At 35.5% G+C, this 17,376-nt stretch overlaps 2 protein-coding genes across 4 annotated transcripts; both read left to right on the top strand.

The window, feature by feature from the left end:
* Positions 1-420: 420 nt before the first annotated feature.
* Positions 421-4,168, top strand: LOC103998852 (NADP-dependent D-sorbitol-6-phosphate dehydrogenase). Its single transcript, XM_009420457.3, has 6 exons — positions 421-682; positions 898-992; positions 1,082-1,199; positions 1,286-1,418; positions 3,264-3,483; positions 3,666-4,168. Exons 1-6 carry the CDS (start codon positions 544-546, stop codon positions 3,894-3,896), a joined length of 936 nt encoding a protein of 311 aa, XP_009418732.3. The 5' UTR covers positions 421-543; the 3' UTR covers positions 3,897-4,168.
* A 1,329-nt stretch (positions 4,169-5,497) lies between these two features.
* Positions 5,498-17,285, top strand: LOC135623583 (protein DECREASED SIZE EXCLUSION LIMIT 1-like). Of its 3 annotated transcripts, XR_010491441.1 has the most exons (14): positions 5,498-5,774; positions 5,864-5,926; positions 6,002-6,070; positions 6,161-6,217; positions 6,375-6,595; positions 8,105-8,163; positions 8,384-8,477; positions 10,576-10,642; positions 11,173-11,255; positions 11,415-11,506; positions 13,522-13,628; positions 14,603-14,715; positions 15,682-15,745; positions 16,774-17,285. XR_010491441.1 is itself a non-coding variant. In XM_065126720.1 (13 exons), the coding sequence occupies exons 1-13, from the start codon at positions 5,641-5,643 to the stop codon at positions 16,870-16,872; spliced, it is 1,209 nt and encodes a 402-aa protein (XP_064982792.1). In that variant the 5' UTR covers positions 5,499-5,640; the 3' UTR covers positions 16,873-17,285. The 3 variants fall into 3 exon arrangements, 2 of the variants coding, with proteins under 2 accessions (XP_064982793.1, XP_064982792.1); XM_065126720.1 differs by lacking the exon at positions 14,603-14,715 and having other exon boundaries at positions 5,499-5,774; XM_065126721.1 differs by lacking the exons at positions 6,375-6,595; positions 14,603-14,715 and having other exon boundaries at positions 6,165-6,217.
* The last annotated feature ends 91 nt before the right edge of the window (positions 17,286-17,376 follow it).

Raw genomic sequence — 17,376 nt, 5'->3', positions numbered from 1 at the left:
TTCTCCGTCTCGTTCGATGCATCTTATTGCCTATGCAAAATATATTCATGAGCACAAGAACACCCTACATCTAGAAGTAGCATAATTAACGTTGGGTATGTTGTTTTAGAGAAACGAGTCTTTCTATCCTCAATATTTAAGCCAATCTATTAAGATTCTAATACTTGATACAAAAAATATTGATAAAAATGGATCAAAATGTAAAAAAGCACGTCGAACATTGTAAACTTTATCATATTTCAAAAAAATAATTAGTAAACCTTTTGGAACTTCTAATAGACAATAATATGAGACGTATTTGAAGTTTTGTTATAGACCCATTCAATGACAGACCCAAACTTAATCCGCGGCGCGCTCAATTGGCTCGGTTGGGTATTATCGTAATTAGAACGTCTTGAATACGCGAAGGTGTCTCATTCTTATCCATTCATCCCTCCCTCCCTCGCCGGCCGCTTCAAGTTGTCATCAGTAGGGCAGCGAGAACAGCAAGCGGAGAGCAGGGACGAGAATCGTCGTCCTCGTCGGCGACAGCAGCAGCTAGAAATGGCGGAGGCGATCGCACTGAGTAGCGGGTACCGGATGCCCATCATCGGTCTCGGAGTGTGGCGGATGGAGTCGAAATCCATCCGAGATCTCATCCTCTCCGCCATCTCCATCGGCTACCGCCACTTCGATTGTGCGGGTAATGCCTTCGCGTTCTCTTCCCACAGGCGGATCCCTGTGTTTTTGATATCGTGATGATGATCCCGTCTCTAGCTCTTGGCGCCGGGTTCTGCTATGTTTTTTGGCGGTCTTCGATCCTTACCTTATCCTGGCTATAAGCGCAGGCACCCTTTTCCCAGTCATGGGCTTACTGGGATACCAAGATGATTCCTAACTAACATGCACTCTGTGCAGCTGATTACCAGAATGAAGCTGAGGTTGGCGAAGCGCTTGCGGAAGCTTTTCGTACGGGGCTTGTCAAAAGAGAAGACGTTTTCATCACCACCAAGGTCGATAAATCATTAATTGAATGCGTAGCTTCTCGGTGCAGTACGGTATTTCATTTATCTCTTCTCTTTTCTATCTGTTGTTTATATAGCTCTGGAATTCGGATCATGGGCATGTCCTCGAGGCCTGCAAGGACAGCTTGAAGAAACTCCAGTTAGACTATCTTGATCTCTACCTTGTTCACTTTCCGGTGGCTACGAGACATACTGGTAAGTTCCTTATGTCAGAGTAATACTTTTCTAACACTAGCATGCTGAGACCTACTTTAACAGAATATAGTCATATATGTGTATAGGGGTTGGAACAACTGCTAGTGCTCTTGGTGAAGATGGTGTGCTAGACATAGACACAACCATATCACTTGAGACCACTTGGCATGCAATGGAAGATCTTGTTTCCATGGGACTGGTTCGGAGCATCGGAATCAGGTGAAGATATAGCATTTCTTCTCTTTTATTTGTATTGATTTTTGTACTTCATTTACGAATGCTTGTTCTTTTAGCAATGCAACGATATGTGTGTTTTTTTTTTTTGATATACAACTTGTAAGATCTTTTGACATATACAATTATCGATGACAAGAAGCATGAAGCATGAAATTATAAGAATAGGCCAGATTAAATAACTTTTATGCATCGATTTTTGACATATTAGTTAGATTACGTTTGAGGCGGGTTTGAGACTGGCCTTTTGTCCCATTCCTAGTAGGAATTTGTGTCTGAACTTTCAATTGATATTGAAAAAGAATACCAAATTGAAGGATTGAAGCCTACCAAAGAGCAAGAGGAGGCTAATCTAACTAACCATTGAGACCTTCGAAGACATATGGATGACTCCTAGAGATGTCAACTCCAACCCTATATGTGCCTGAATGACCATATGGAAGGAACAACAAAAGCAAGCTCCTTCGGAAAATGCATCAGATCAAGGATTGCAATTATCGAGCCAACTTTAACAATTTTGCGATGTTTGTCAAAACCGTTGCCTATGGATGTGTACTTTAGCAATTTGAACTTTTAGGTCCATTGCTAGGGTCAACACAAGGCTCCAACATTGCTGGCCAATTGGTGAAGATTAAGGATAAAAAATCTTGATCCCAATATTACACGATTGAACTCACCTTTGAATCACCTTAAAAGCATCTTGATCAGGAGTTTCATTATGCTTATTCTAATCTCTAACCATCGTAGTTGAACCAACTTGAAGATATAGGAGGGGCCACTTTAGTGAAGAAGTGGATTCATGATTCCTTTGTCATTCCAAAAGTATTATCTCCAGGTTAAAACACATGTCAAGACTAGTTGAGTAACAGCCATCCTTCTTGCTGATGGGGGCTTGTAGATCTAAATCTAATCAGTCTAAGACAATATATGTATTTTTGTTATATGGTCTCGAAAGTCCTATTCAGAATCAAAAGTGAGTTGTGAAGTTTTAATATAGGTGTAGGACAGATTATGCTTTTTCTTATAATCAGAGTTAGTTTAAGAACTAGAGTTTGATAATAGAGAATTTTATGGGAAAGTGTGATTAACTTTCCATTTAAGCCTGTGAAGTTTAAGTTTGTTTAGAAGTAGGAGAAGGGATAATAGTCTATAAAGTAAGGTATTGTAAGTCCTAATTAAGATAATCAATGGAGACCCTCTATAGGTCTTCTCTTCTGTCTCTTCTTTCTTTTTTGTATGTCATCCCTCTCTTTATCTTTTATCTAACCTTTTCCCTCCACAAATCTATCATAAAGTATACTTTTTTCCCCTTGAAGCATAAAGAAAAATATGTGTACTTCGATTGTTTTTGTTGTATTCATATTTCATATGTATTGGATGCTACCTTTGTCAGGGTCTAGCATATAAATGTCAAGCTTTATCATATATGGGTTACGTACAGTAAATGTTCTTGATTGTTGTGTCCTACCGTACTGTATTCTATTTTTTCAGGTTTTGACATATTAGTGTATCAGTATTTTGTCATACCAGAATCCTATGTTTGTGTTCATTCTTTATAGATGTCCCAAAGAATTCAACACCTACCATGGTCCATGCCAATGAACAAAGGTGGTTTTGGTATCACAAACCCAGCACTATTTCTCCCAATAACTTTATTCACTGCAACATAACAGGGTTAGATCAACTTTATGTGCCTTAATATGAGCCAACTTCCAACATGATGTTACAGAACATGTATATTCATGAATTGTTAATGATGCATTTTTCTAATTTTCTAGGCTTCTATGATATATAAAATGTGGCCCTGATTAGGCTGCTACCTGTGTGCAGCAACTATGATATCTTTCTGACTAGGGACTGCTTGGCATACTCCAAAATAAAGCCATCGGTGAACCAAATTGAGACTCACCCATATTTCCAACGTGAATCTCTTGTCAAATTTTGCCAGAAGCATGGAATCTGTGTAACTGCACATACTCCTATAGGTGGTGCTGCTGCTAATGCTGAATGGTTTGGTACCATTTCCTGTCTCGATGATCCAGTCATCAAGGTGAAGCATCTTTCCTTGTTCATGTTGACATTATTATTCTCTTCGGATAATTATTTATCATCCCTAGGAATGGAGAATTGATCTTTCTAGTTTATCTAAGCATTGAAATTCTCTTAAATAATTTTTGTATTTTTTTCTTGGGTATGAGTAACATGATCTTTCTCTACTATTGGATTTGTCAGACCTTGGCTGAGAAATATAACAAGACAGCAGCGCAGGTCGTTCTCAGGTGGGGCGTCCAGAGAAACACTGTTGTTATACCAAAGACCTCAAAGATTGATAGGCTGCATGAGAATTTGAAGTTGTTTGATTTCGTCATATCAGATGAGGACATGGAGACGATCAAGGGAATTGACAGGAAGTACAGAACTAACCAGCCCGCCAAATTTTGGGGCATTGATCTCTATGCATAGGTCCAACGATTGTAACTGCTTGCTGGAGAAGATGATTGCTTTGACTTCCACCTTGGTCTTCCAAACAGTAGAATAAAATGTGGTGTACCCATTTGAGTGATGCCGTTTCTCACAAATTACTAGAAACTTGAAAATCTCGTTTGGCGTTTGCACAATATGAAAGGCTCTTTTACAGGTATCAAGGCATTTCATGTAGTTAAGCATTTTGTGTGCTAAGTCTTAAATTGCAGATACTACCTGATTTATGAGAAAGGTCGGAGAGCCCTTTTGCATTTGGGACTTGTCATTATCTGGGTGATTTAGACTAAGTTGTTCGTAAAGTTCAATGCTGCAAGGAGTATGTTTGTGTCTCCCAGAAAGAATGTTTCTTTTTGGTTCAAAACAGCTTGGTTTTATATACACCGCTTGAAGTGTTACCTAAAGCAATTACATATAGTTTCAGGCAAATTATATATTATTTTCTATAATTAACCTTTTTAGTATCCTAGTATTTAGATTTTAAAAAAATTATATGAAAATTTTTATAATTATGAAAATGAAATATGTAATTTTTATTTATCTCGGTTTTATCCATGAAAAATATATTACTTATAGGAATGACATGAAAATGATTAGCAAAAAATTAATTTTAATATTTTAGTTATATTTTTTTTGTTATGCCTTAATTAAAAGTTAAAACACGTGATTCTATCTCCCGCAACACTTCCCATTGGTGTGGGCATCGTTCTTTTCCTCTTTCTTCTCTCTTTTTGTCGCATCTCTTGTTATTGTTCTCCATCTTTCTCCTCTTCCCTCGCAAGAAGTCGTTGAAGTCTAGCCTTTGCTTCGATGCAGCCATAATCATTGTCCTCTTCCTTCTCTTCCATAATCTCCCACGGTGAATCTCTCTTCTTTTCTTCCTCCTCCCCTCGCAAGAGTCCGTGCCATTTACGTTGGTGTAACCATTGTCCTCTTCCTTATCTTTTTTTGTCTCACCTCATGTTGTTGCTTTTTCTCTTATTCCATCTCCAAGGATATCTGTGAGAACCACCACCATCATCATCTACTCGCCACTGCTGCCACCAAAATCGCCTCCACCTCAAGCATTAATGTTTAGATCGATACTAATAAGATCGACCACTATATCATTCTTATTGACCATCATCACAACAATCACCCACGGTTCTTGACGACATCGTCGTCTACTACTACAAGAATAATTAACTAAGAAATTTTAATTAAAAATAATAAAAAAATAAATTAAAATATTAAGATTATCTTTTTATGCATCGTTTTTATATTATTTCTGTAAGTACAGTTACATGGTATATCTTTTGTCGATAAAGCCAATAACATCAAGGTAAATGAGGTTAGATGTTTTATTTTTAAAATTATAAAAAATAATATAAAATTTTAATTTTAAAAATAAAAATATTAAAGATGTTTAACTATAAATATTATATAATATGTAATTAGTTCAATGGATTTAGACAAATGACTAAGATGACTTGCAAGACATTTTTTTGATTTATTTTTTAAAATTTTTTTCTCGACTTCTTCTAAGACTCAGTACATGCTAAAGCAAACCCGATATACTATCGGGCAATGATTGTTAACCTTGCCTAACCACTATGATCAAGGTCGGCACTGAACATATGGGGGAAGCGCCTTTATCTGGTCGTCGTCACTTCTGCCTTTCCGCGTCTCCTTTTGGTCGCGCTCAGTCGCCTCTTGGGGTCGTTCGCCGTCTCCTCCTAGCGAAACCATGAGCGTCGTCAGCAGCAGAGGCGATGGCGAGAAACGCCGGCCTCCGCCCGACCCGGTGGCAGTGCTGAGAGGTCACCGCGCTTCCGTCATGGACGCCACCTTCCACCCCTCGAGATCCTTTCTCTTCACTGGGTAATCATGATAGAAAATCCCTATCAATTGAATTCGCCTTGGAATGAAAGGGAATAAGGTGATTAACCCAAACGGATGTTCCTTGTTAGCGCCGCCGACGGAGAGCTGCGGATTTGGGACACCGTGCAGCACCGTACGCTCTCCTCCACCTGGTATAGCTCCTCTCTCTCTCTCTCTCTCTCCTCTTGTTGATGACATACGTTTTCGATTCGCTTTGAGTGATGTAGGGCTCATGGCGGAGCTGCAGGCGTCTACTGTGTTGCTATCAGTCCATCTATTGGGGAAAGAGTTGTGAGGTACCTGTCATTGTTTGTGTTTTCTTCTCTTTCTTTGTACGAGTCCGTGTCGGTTCGAGTGGCTTATGCGCTGCTTTCTATTCGATGTAGTCAGGGCAGAGATGGGACATGTAAATGCTGGGAGATTGAGGAATCTGGTCTCTCCAGGTGATTGATATTCTCCATTTGACTTATGTCTTCATCCAGTCGGATTTTACTTGGTCAGGAAATCCTATGTCTTAATCTTATCTTTTTCAATCTTCGGAGTTGATGTAATGCACTATTGAATGATTAGCTATCTTAGGCGAGGCTGTTTTATTGGCAGGAAGCCTCTGGTTACATTCAGGACCAACACATATCACTTCTGCAAACTTTCATTGGTGAAGTCCCCTTCAAGCACAGAACTATTGGGGCAAAAATCTGTTGACCCATTGGATGGGAAATCTGCTTGTTCTACTAATGACAGAGAGATTCTTGATTCAGAGGAAGGGGGCCAGTATTTTCCTGATGTAAATAGTGATGAGACATCTCCAAAACAAATAGAAGGTTTTGTATATTTGCGTTGATGTCATATTTTTCAGGGCTTTTTCTCCCAAGTTATATAACACATCATTTGAGGTTAAACTGAAAGTAAAGAGGGTCTAAAAGAAAAAAGAAACATGGAAACCAAACATGAAACAGATAATGGTAGGACAGTCAGGACACCTTTGCAATGCCCTGTTTGTGCCATCTGCATAGTGTCCTTTTCCTTATCCAAACAGTATCTGGAAGTCTTTTTTCGAGTAAGGAAAGAAACATCGAATCCAAACTACAAAAAGTAGGATTTTAAACCTTGTTTGACCAGACCTTGTTAGTTTTTGACAGATCAAACAAATTTCAATATGGCTATCGGCCAGAGGGGAAGAAAAAGGAGGCTATTCTAGTCTTAAAATTATCATTCGTCTTATGTATATAGGTCTCAAGCATTATCGGCCTGTAAATAAAGACTTGAAAGGGCCTTGATGCACGTAATGCATGTTGGTCCATATTGACATCAAATTACTTTACAGAGGCCTTGGTACATGATTGTGGCAACTTTTTTATTTTTTAGCTATCTGGTAAAAATCCTACACACTCATGTTGATTCATAATGTTCAGTCAACTGGGATATTCAATGGGGACATGTTACCATAGCATGTTAAGGTGTGGGTTGCTGCACAACAATATTTGTACTATGCTAGCCTGTGATGTATGCAGAAATAGCAAGAAAGAGCTTAAGCGATCCGTTACACATACCTTTTTAGTTGAAACAACCTTTTATAAATTAATCAACACAATAAGCATTGCTAGAATTATTGCTTATACTAAAGCCTTACTTTTACTGTGTCGAACAAAATTTTGTATTTCAGTTAATGCTTAGTACTTGCAGTTCGAGTTCCGTGTTTTTCTGTTGTCTTTTCTGGTTAACAACAATGCATCACAAGCAATTATCATGAGAATCTTTATATCGGCTTCATTTGTGATATGCCAACAATAATCCTTTTCATATGTGACACCACACATAATAACTTGTTAAAACATTATTTTCTTTCTGTCACTAGTCTTTTCATGTGTTATACAGCGTATAAATACAAGTGTTAATTTTTTCTGTTTGTTTGATTAAAAATGTCTAATTTAATTTTTTAAAATTCCCTTCAAAGGCAGTTACCTATCTTATGCCAAATTTATCTCTATGTTTTTCAGTTGACTTATGTTTTGCTTTGTCCCTCTGACTTTTTTATTTTGTTGAAATTTGTGCATTAACTTGGTTATTTTTTACACATTTCCAGGACTCCAAAATTTTTTGTTGAGTTCTTCTTAAATGCCACATTTCTCAATACACTATTTAAATTCATTCATGAAATAGTTATCACAAAAATGCATCTTTAGATAATAATGGTGGTCAAATCACTAGAGAACAAAAATATATGAAATTAAAAGTTCCCACTTATAGCACTTGTAATGACTTGTTTTGCCACCTTTGGTAGGAACATTCTCAATTTTCTTGATTCACTCTAATAATGTTTATTTGTGTAGGCTTCAATACACCTAGAGGATCAATGTTGATGGCTGTAGCTGGAGAAGAATCTTATCAGGTAATGGCATAATCAATTTGGTACTTTTTTTACTGCAGCCGTTTGATGAGCCTTTTCATGTTTTTTCAAGTTTTAATAAGATAATAGATTGCATATGAAGAGCACTAATTTATTATATATATATATATATATATATATATATATATATATATATATATATATATATATATATGTCTTGTATTGTATTACACCTTACCAAGATATGTACTGACTTGTATAGGTTAAAATATGGGATCTTAATAGTGGACAATGGTTGATGTGCTTGCCTCAAATTTCTGACTCTATTTCCACAGAACCTCCAATTAAACGAAGAGGTATGCATTGCTTCTTCCTTTGTAAGCTCTATCTTTATGTTAAAGTATCCATGATGGTGGAATATTCGAATTTCTAATATCTATAGTTGTGGGACATTGCCTCAATTTCATCCTGCATTTGTCCCAGCCTCCACATGAGAGCTCCTCTTTATGTATTCTCTATTATCTGGCATACATTTGTACCCTATATAGATCTTTGTCTGGATATTTTGATGAAAAAATGTGCTTGTTTCAAATTGTTCTGGTCATGGTATTTTCTTCAAGATGTATTATTATTCCATATTTTTTCTTTGACATAAAATGCTGTAATCTTAAGTGGCAGTCTAGTTCTATTTCCTACAAGATGGAATCATGTACCCTCTCTAAATATTCCTACGCTGTTTTCATTACAATTTATTTCTTTGACATGATATTATGTTAGCTTTACTTATAGTATTATTATTATCCAAGGAATGCAATCTCGTACCTGACAACCATACTGATCCCAGGCCAGACCAGCATGTACCATCCGCTATTGGTTTACCAGGTGTCCATACACCAGTATGTAGAGGATGAAGGAAGAAGAGGAGGAAGAGGAACGAAGAAGAAGAGGTGAACGAAGACGACGAGGAAGAAGGAGGATTAAAGAGGTAAGCAGTGGATGGCGAGGAAGCTGATGGCAGCCAGGAGAAGGTGGCTATTAGACCAAGGCAGCAGTAGAGAGAAGGTGGTGTTTGAGAGGAGGAAGAAAAGGAGACAATGGAGAGGACTCGTGTCTAAAGAATCATGATTTAGTATACACACACACACATATATATGTATATATATATATATATGTATGTATATATATATATACATACATACATATATAAATAAATTATATATATATATATATATATATATATATATATATATATATATATATATATATATATATATATATATATATATATATATATATATATATATATATATATATATATATATATATATATATATATATATATAATGTTTGAACCACACCAAACTATGTAAACTGGGTCGGGTCCGCATACCGGTTCACGCTGGTACCAACTGGTCCGGGTGAATAAGAGTTCCTTAGTATCATCATCCTTGCATTTTTTGCATCCTTAAGTAGCTGATTTAGCTCTATTTTCTGCAAACTGGTACCATATTTTCTCTCTATATGTTTTTATGCTGGTTGTTTTGTTATTTCTTTTTCCTATTATGTTAATTCTTTAAGCTTTATTAAATCTCTTGTCGTGCTTATTATTTTGGTATTCTTAAATGGGACTTAATATTAATAAGATTGTGGTATGTGAGATTGAAAATATTGCATAAAAGCAGTGTGAGTGAAGTGGAGAGAGGTATTTAGAGTGTGATCACGAGCTACCATATGGTTAAAAGTTGAAGTTTTATAGACAACCACAAGATCATCTATGCTTTATGCTTAGCAATATCGTTTAGTTAGGTGCATAGAAGTATGGAAGTTAGATATGCAAAAATGAGGATGGTTAGATGGATAAACAATGTTAATTAAATGATTGAATAATGAATCAATGAATTTTCATGGTTGATTGGAGCTTTTAGCGGTTGGATTATTGAATAAGTAATTGTTCGTCCCTAAAAGAGGCAATTGATCATATTTAAATGATTGAATGCTTGTGATCCCCTTGTAATTTACTTTTTTAATTAGACCAGATTGGACTGCCTGAAATAGGGCGGTCTGCATCTGGTTCACATTGGGGCGAAAAGGAGTTCCATGGATACAAGGTGGTACAGGTTTGGTATACTGCCTAACATATACTGTATCATTTTGGTAAGTTATTGAAACTAGTGTCAGTCTAGTATATATAAATCCTTGTAGCAGATAATATAATTCAATTGTGAGTTGGTTGTTTGTTCTATGCATGTGAATGATTTTGCAGCGTGATTACATCAGCTTGATTACTTTGGTCCTCTATTATTCTGTTGCATGGATTATTTAATTTGATATATATTTCTTTCTTGCATATGTTTCTTCTTGTGAAGTTATCAAAGTAATTTGGAAAAAAAAGTTATCAAAGTAATAATCTATATCTTGCCCTTCAGCTGAGACCTGTTTAATGGATATCTGCAGGAATGTGTATGGCTGTCCAAGCTTTTTTATCATCTGAATCACAGGGATTTTTAAATATTTTATCTGGGTAGGTTTCTTTATTTAAAAATTGTTTTTATTTTGATTATCAAATGAGCAGCTGCATCTATTATGGCCACAGAATTATGAGTTACTCAATGCCTAAAAAATATTTGAATTCATGTAGACTTCACATATACGATGTAAACTGAGAACAAATTATCAGAAATGATTCATATGACACAATACGGATATGTATGCCGGCACAGCAAATTATCAGAAATTATTCATATGACACAATACAGATATAACTGTTGAAAAATTTGGTGATAATTAGAGTTTCAAGATGCTTTTATTTAGAATTATGAAAGGGGAACCTACCAAGGAGAATTATATATTTAATCTTAATATAAGAGTTTTAAATATATTAAGATTAAATATATAATTTCTTTAAAACTCTTATATTAAGATTATTTCTTTCTGCTACTCAATAGATAACAAAATATTCGAGTTGTTTACCTAGGTTGGCTATTACTCGGGATTAGTTGTGATAGTAATTAGAAGAATAATTAATAATTTTTTCTATTTTTATTTTGACAGTTATGAAGATGGTAGCATGCTTTGGTGGGATATAAGAAAGCCTGTCACTCCATTATGTTCTGTAAAATTTCATTCAGAAGCAGGTTTGATAACCTTGTATAAAGTGAAATCATATTGCAATGCAAATTCATATTCTAGTGTTGCAAACAATATCTGTCATCCTTTAATCTCTATTAAAAAATTCAGATCTATATTTATTTAACTTTTGGTAACAATATTACTGATTTCCCTTTTTGTGGCAGTTTTATCCCTTGCACTTGATGGATTATGCAATGGTGGCATATCTGGAGCTGCTGATAACAAAGTAGTGTTATTCCATCTCGATCATCAAAAGGTATATATGCTTAAATGGCAAGTTCCTGTTAGGCTGTTACCAGTTAACAAAGCTTTTTCTGCCTGTATAATTTCATGCCCCTAATTTGAAGTTACTTCTACGTCCATTCGCATGCAACATTTCTTTTTGATCAATTTGTATAGATGTGGATTGCAATCATGAGTTTTCATTTCATGCATTATAAAGCATTAGTCATGAAATTAATATTTTTTCATCTCTTTTTCTAATCGTGTTGGCTTTTTCTTGTTCTAAAACCTAATTAAATTATGAATATTGTTGGACGATAGCAATATCATTAGCAAGACACACTTAAAGAATTGATTTAGTTGTGATGTATCAGATTCACTTACCAACGGTGTAGCGTTCAAATGTTTAGCTTCTAAATTATCTTTCCGGTGGTGGTGTATCATTTACTAAGGGTTGAGGGTTTGAGATGAAGTCCTCATTTGATTATACACCTAAAGAATTGGTTTGATGATGGTGTACCAAATCTATTTATCAAACATTAAGAGTTCGAAGCATCATCCAATAAACTTGTACCAAAATTATTGATTTGATGGTGGTGTATCAGATCTGCTTGCCAAAATTGAGAGTTCAAGATCTCATAACACAAATTTGTATACTTAAAATATTGATTTTGTTGATATGGTGATAGTGTTACCAGATTCATTTATCTAAGATTGAGAGTTCAATACCTCATCCAATAAATTTTTCTTGAGAATGTCAGCTAAAGATTTTAACTGTTTGATAGAAAAGGTCCAACGATCAAATCCCGTCCTATCATTTATCATTTGCAAAAAAATATCATGTGTTGGAGGTGCTGATATATGGCTAGATAAACTTTTGACTTGTGTTAATTGGGCAATACAATAGTGTGCTGATTGACTGCCACAAGGCATGTTTTTGTAGAAAAAAATAAGAGGCTGAATATGATTATATTCAAAGTGGCATGAAGTACCACAACCGATGAAGTTGGTAATATAGTAAGGTGGCATTGCCACACTTTAGTAATGCACTTTTATAGTTGTAGTCATTACTGAGATACCTTACAAAAGGTCAAAAAGGCAAAGGTTAACATGATAGTGGTGTACCTAACTGTTGAAATAATCCAAAATGTGTTCGAGCTTCTCCAATCGTAACTGTTTTTTAGTATGTTGTATGCTTGGTCTATAACTCTGTGATCATGTTCTTTTTGTTATTTATTTATTTTTTTCTGCATTCTAGGTGATAAATTTTCCCTATATGTGAGGTTAATTATCTCCTCCTTTTGAACTTGACTCTGCGAAAATACTTTTAATTGGTGGATAGTGCCCTTTGATAGCTTTTGGACCTATGGCATCAAGATGTCTTTGGGGTTGCCACAGACAATTTTGTAACTGGCCTTCTTGGTCACCTGCTGACTAGCCTTTTATATTAAGATTATTCCTCGGTTCCCTTGTTTCTGTTTTTGTTTTTTTTGTCATCATATTGTATTTTGAGTGTACTGTTGCTGTGGACTAAGTATGGTTCCAAAACATATAGCTTGATATAAATACAATACTATTCAATGGAAATAGGCAGTGCAGGTTGGTATATACTGCCTGCTATACCAGTACCATACTGGTTTGGAAGGACACAAACAAAAAAAAAAGGATGGAGTTAAGTCCTGCCTTTTTTGTAGGGAACCTTTTTCCGATCTGTGAACATTGTCTTGTAATAAAGTGCCATTATAATTTGGCACCCATATTTTCTATGCAGCATAAATAATATTTTCTCAATTCTTGCCATTTGGTTCTAAAGCGTATCTTTTGTTCCTTTGGAAAACATTATCAGCAAAACCATAAAATTTTACCTTTTCAACTCAGTAATTATAATCAAAGAGCTCTCAATCATTTATTTTGAATTCTCTCTTGCATACAGACTTGAGTTCGAAAAACTTCTTCTCACCTGAACATTCCTTCTATTGTCACCAATGATGCATGCTATTAACACTGCACATACTAACAGCAGTTCTTTTGCTTCCTTTTGTTGTCAAGGGTACTTGTACTATTAGGAAAGAAATAAGTGTTGATCATCCAGGCACAGCTGGCACATCAATAAGAGCAGACAGTAAAATTGCAGCAACTGCAGGATGGGATCACAGGTTGTCTTCAGAATCCTGTTTTTCATTTTTCTAAGTTCTTTAGTAACCAATTAGAAGATAACCATTTTTTTACATTAAGGCATCCCGATAAATTAAGTGTCCTGTGGACAAACATTAGAAAAAAAAATCAGTATTTGTTGATTGGTCAATATAATTCATATCACCTGTAAATATGCATGTTACTCACAGAATGACTGTCAAGACTGATAAAGAAAACAAGGAGACAGATTTTCTTCCCCTTTTTCTTTATAAACTGGAGTGAATTATGTGCCACTAGTCTGCAATCATGGATGATGAACAAGACTTGCTAGTTGACAATTGAAAGACTTGTTTTAATGTTCTAATAATTTGTTTTGTCAGTTCAGCATTTTATTTATGAATCCTTTATAACTAAATTATTTACACCATTTCTCCTACCTACATACCATCACACTGTTGATGTTTTTAGTCTTTCTCTCCTTATTACTCCACATTCCTTGCCATCTTCTTTACTTCTCTTCAACTCCATCTTCAATCTGTATTTCTTAGCAATTTTACTCTTCCTTTCTTCTTCCTTCTCTCTTGCCTGCAATTGCCAATTACCACCACCAAAATCGAACACCAACACCACACAATATCTTCTTTCTATGCACTCTATCCTGCATACCTTTAATTATGGTTGCTGATTCTAGGAGTCATGTCGCTATGTCTCCCTTGTTTTTCACTTCCTTTGCTCCTTTTGCTCTCTTTATCTCACTTTTGGTTTCATCAGTGGAATTCTCAATTATCTCCATTCACGAGCTGCCACCTTGGAGATTCTACCTACCTGTAATTAGCAAACACTGCTTGAATCAAAGCCCTTTCGCCACATATTGAAACTAATATCATGATCTCTCCCCCTTTTTTTTCTCTTTCTGCCATCCTCTCCCAGTGTTTATATTCTGTTATTCGACTGGACGCCTAATTATTGACACAAAACATGGGAATTTTTCCAGCCTGTAGGATGATAAAGCTTGATTACAGGGACAAGTATGGTGCTGGATTAGGTAGAAATCCAAGCAATTGCGACGTCAATACTCCTTATTGTTGTAGGTTCATCATTCTTAAGGTAGCTTTAAATTATTTTCTAAAGGTTTTCTTAAGCCCTGTCAACTTTGGTAATCTTTCTTATCATACCATTTTCCTTCATCCATTTCATTGTCTTATGCTCTTGTTGTGTTTTGGCCATATTGCAACCTGTGGTAGACAGCATAGAGATTCTAAAGAGTAGTTTAAAATTAATCTAGTATTGCTAAACAACAACGACAATCTTGGTTGTTGAAGGCAAGGTTCGCCGTACCGTACCGTACCGACGTTTCGACCCGGGCTCGGTACCGGTACGGTACGGTACGGTATACCGCTCGGTACACCCAGGTGTACCGAGCGGTACACTCACGTGTATCGAGCACTGTACACTGCTACAGTGTTACTGCACACTGCTACAGTGTCGGTACGGTACGGAGCGGTCCGCGTACCGCTGGCCTGTCGGACCGGTACGGACCGCCGTACCGGGCGGTACAGTCCGGTACGACAAACCTTGGTTGAAGGTACACTCTTTGATTGGTTAGTTTATCATGAAAAGAACTAGTGGGCATGAACGTTGTCATTTATTGAAATATACACTTCTAAAGTTGCATGTATTTCCTGTAATATAGTACAACTCGAGTGGTATTTAATACTAAAAAATATTGTGTATTAGCTTTTTGAGTTTAACTAGAAAGTGGATGAACTAGCTAAAGGTCATAAGTGGTCATGTTAGATTGTCTTTATAAAACTTAGGTACAGACTATGGAGTTGATTATTTTAAAGTTTTATGTACCTAGTATATACGTTGTGCTCCATAAATTTGTAGTTTTTTTGCCTATTAATTTTGAAACTTGATTATAGAATATGTTGAAAAGTTCTAGTTAATGATAGCATTTTTTTTATTTTAAATCTTTTTGGTTGTTTGAATATGGAAGATCGGATTCCTTCATTTACTGTACATTTGCAATTTATGGTTGCCTTACAATATACTCAATTTTTTTTGTTTCAGAGTACGAGTGTATAATTATCGGAAAGGAAATGCCCTAGCAATACTAAAATATCACAGTGGTTTGGTATGTTAGCTGACTGTAAACTTTTGTTACAAATATTAATTTCCATAATTTTGAACAATAGTTTTATTACGTGCATTTTTATTACATTTCAACCACTATTATCTTGATAAAATTTGTATTTTCTGATTACTGGTACGAGTGGCTGAGTTAACCTAAGAACTAACCTTGTTTCTTTAAATGCTATGCCCTTTTGATTGCTAAGTGAAGAATAGCCATGGAAAATAATCATCTTGACAACATTTTTTTAAGGCAATAATGGCAAATACTACTATATAGAAAATCTCCAAAAGTTCTCTTACATGAAATAAAAAATTATTTGCTAGTAAAGACATTGATGGTCTCCATGCCTTTTCATGATGTGTAGATCTATACCAAGGACTGATAACAAGATCTAAGGAACTTAAAAGTGCTCTTTGGTTGTTTATAAAACCTATAACTAGATGAAAATCACACATAACTACTTATGTAGAATTTATTTTATTTCTTTTTTGCTAAACTTGTTGCATAAATCATGTTAAAGAGACAAACCTGTATGTCTGTCATCTGTATGGATTTTGTTGATTACCTTATAGTTAGTGAATCTATCAAAAAAAGTTGGCTGTCTGAAAGTTTTGTCATCTAACAAGTTGATTCTGTCCTGTCAACAACTAATTAATGTAAATTCATCAATCTTATTGGAACAAAAATTTTGATGATTCTTAAGAATGGGTTTTGCAATGGCAGTTGCCTTTATTTCCCCTTTTTACTTTGTGTTCACAGCCATCATATGAGTTTGATTTTGACTTGTGCATTTAGTCTGAGATTTCAAATTTCTTTCAAAATTTGATTTGCTTTTGCAGTTCTTTTATTTAGTAAATTGTAGCATGTGATATATTTAGATTCACTTAACTCTAATTGTTTTGCCTTTTCTCGAGTCACTTCCATGAAAGATCAAACTTTGAGAGGCTTTGATTGGACAGACTTTGTACTTGTTTGCAATTTCATCCAAACTGATTCTGATCTATCTGTTGTCGTCTTACCCGTTGTAGTGCAATGCGGTGACGTTTTCAACCGACTGCAAGCTGATGGCATCTTGCTCTCAGGACTCGACTGTTGCATTATGGGATCTTTATCCTCCTCGTATCTAACCAAAAGGAAAAAGTTTCTGCACTGCTTTACACAATCCACTATTCTACTATGAGCATTAAGGAATTCCAAAAAAGGACAAATCTTAGCTCAAGGTCCACAGGAGTTGGTAATCCAATCCCTACTCGTTCTCTTAAGTTTTTTCCACTTACCCTTTTATTTTCTCCTTGTCAGTGATCATTTGAGGTGCCACTTTGCAATGATATTACCTTCTGGTTTTTCCTTTCCAATTGCCGCGGACAAAAACAAATGAGTCATAAGCTTTAACTTCACATGGTCATTCTCAATCGCCTGATATTTAACTGATCATAAATTAATGGCTTAGATGGCCTCAATTCAATTATCAGCTTTTTAAACATGTACTCTGGATTGCAAGTGAGTTTATTTAAATTACGAATACCAACTTCTACTTGAAGGTTTTCTTTAGTAATTCTCAGGGGTTTCTGATTTGACTATGTCGAAGTCTAAGCTTGCAAAAGCTTTGCTTAATCTATAGATATGGTTGA

The sequence above is a fragment of the Musa acuminata genome, chromosome BXJ2-9, assembly GCF_036884655.1.
Source record: "Musa acuminata AAA Group cultivar baxijiao chromosome BXJ2-9, Cavendish_Baxijiao_AAA, whole genome shotgun sequence".
Taxonomy (NCBI): Eukaryota; Viridiplantae; Streptophyta; class Magnoliopsida; order Zingiberales; family Musaceae; genus Musa; species Musa acuminata.
The sequence above is the reverse complement of the archived record's forward strand: the minus strand, read 5'-3'. Positions and strand labels throughout refer to the sequence as shown.

What these genes read in the sequence shown, in the direction of transcription:
- LOC103998852 (XM_009420457.3), top strand. Translation starts at nt 544, where the DNA reads ATGGCGGAGGCGATCGCACTGAGTAGCGGGTACCGGATGCCCATCATC. An exon ending in CCGCCACTTCGATTGTGCGG is followed by an intron (nt 683 to 897) that starts GTAATGCCTTCG and finishes CACTCTGTGCAG; the next exon opens with CTGATTACCAGAATGAAGCT. An exon ending in GGTGGCTACGAGACATACTG is followed by an intron (nt 1,200 to 1,285) that starts GTAAGTTCCTTA and finishes ATATGTGTATAG; the next exon opens with GGGTTGGAACAACTGCTAGT.
- LOC135623583 (XM_065126720.1), top strand. Translation starts at nt 5,641, where the DNA reads ATGAGCGTCGTCAGCAGCAGAGGCGATGGCGAGAAACGCCGGCCTCCG. An exon ending in ATCTCCAAAACAAATAGAAG is followed by an intron (nt 6,596 to 8,104) that starts GTTTTGTATATT and finishes TTATTTGTGTAG; the next exon opens with GCTTCAATACACCTAGAGGA. An exon ending in TAAAATATCACAGTGGTTTG is followed by an intron (nt 15,746 to 16,773) that starts GTATGTTAGCTG and finishes TACCCGTTGTAG; the next exon opens with TGCAATGCGGTGACGTTTTC.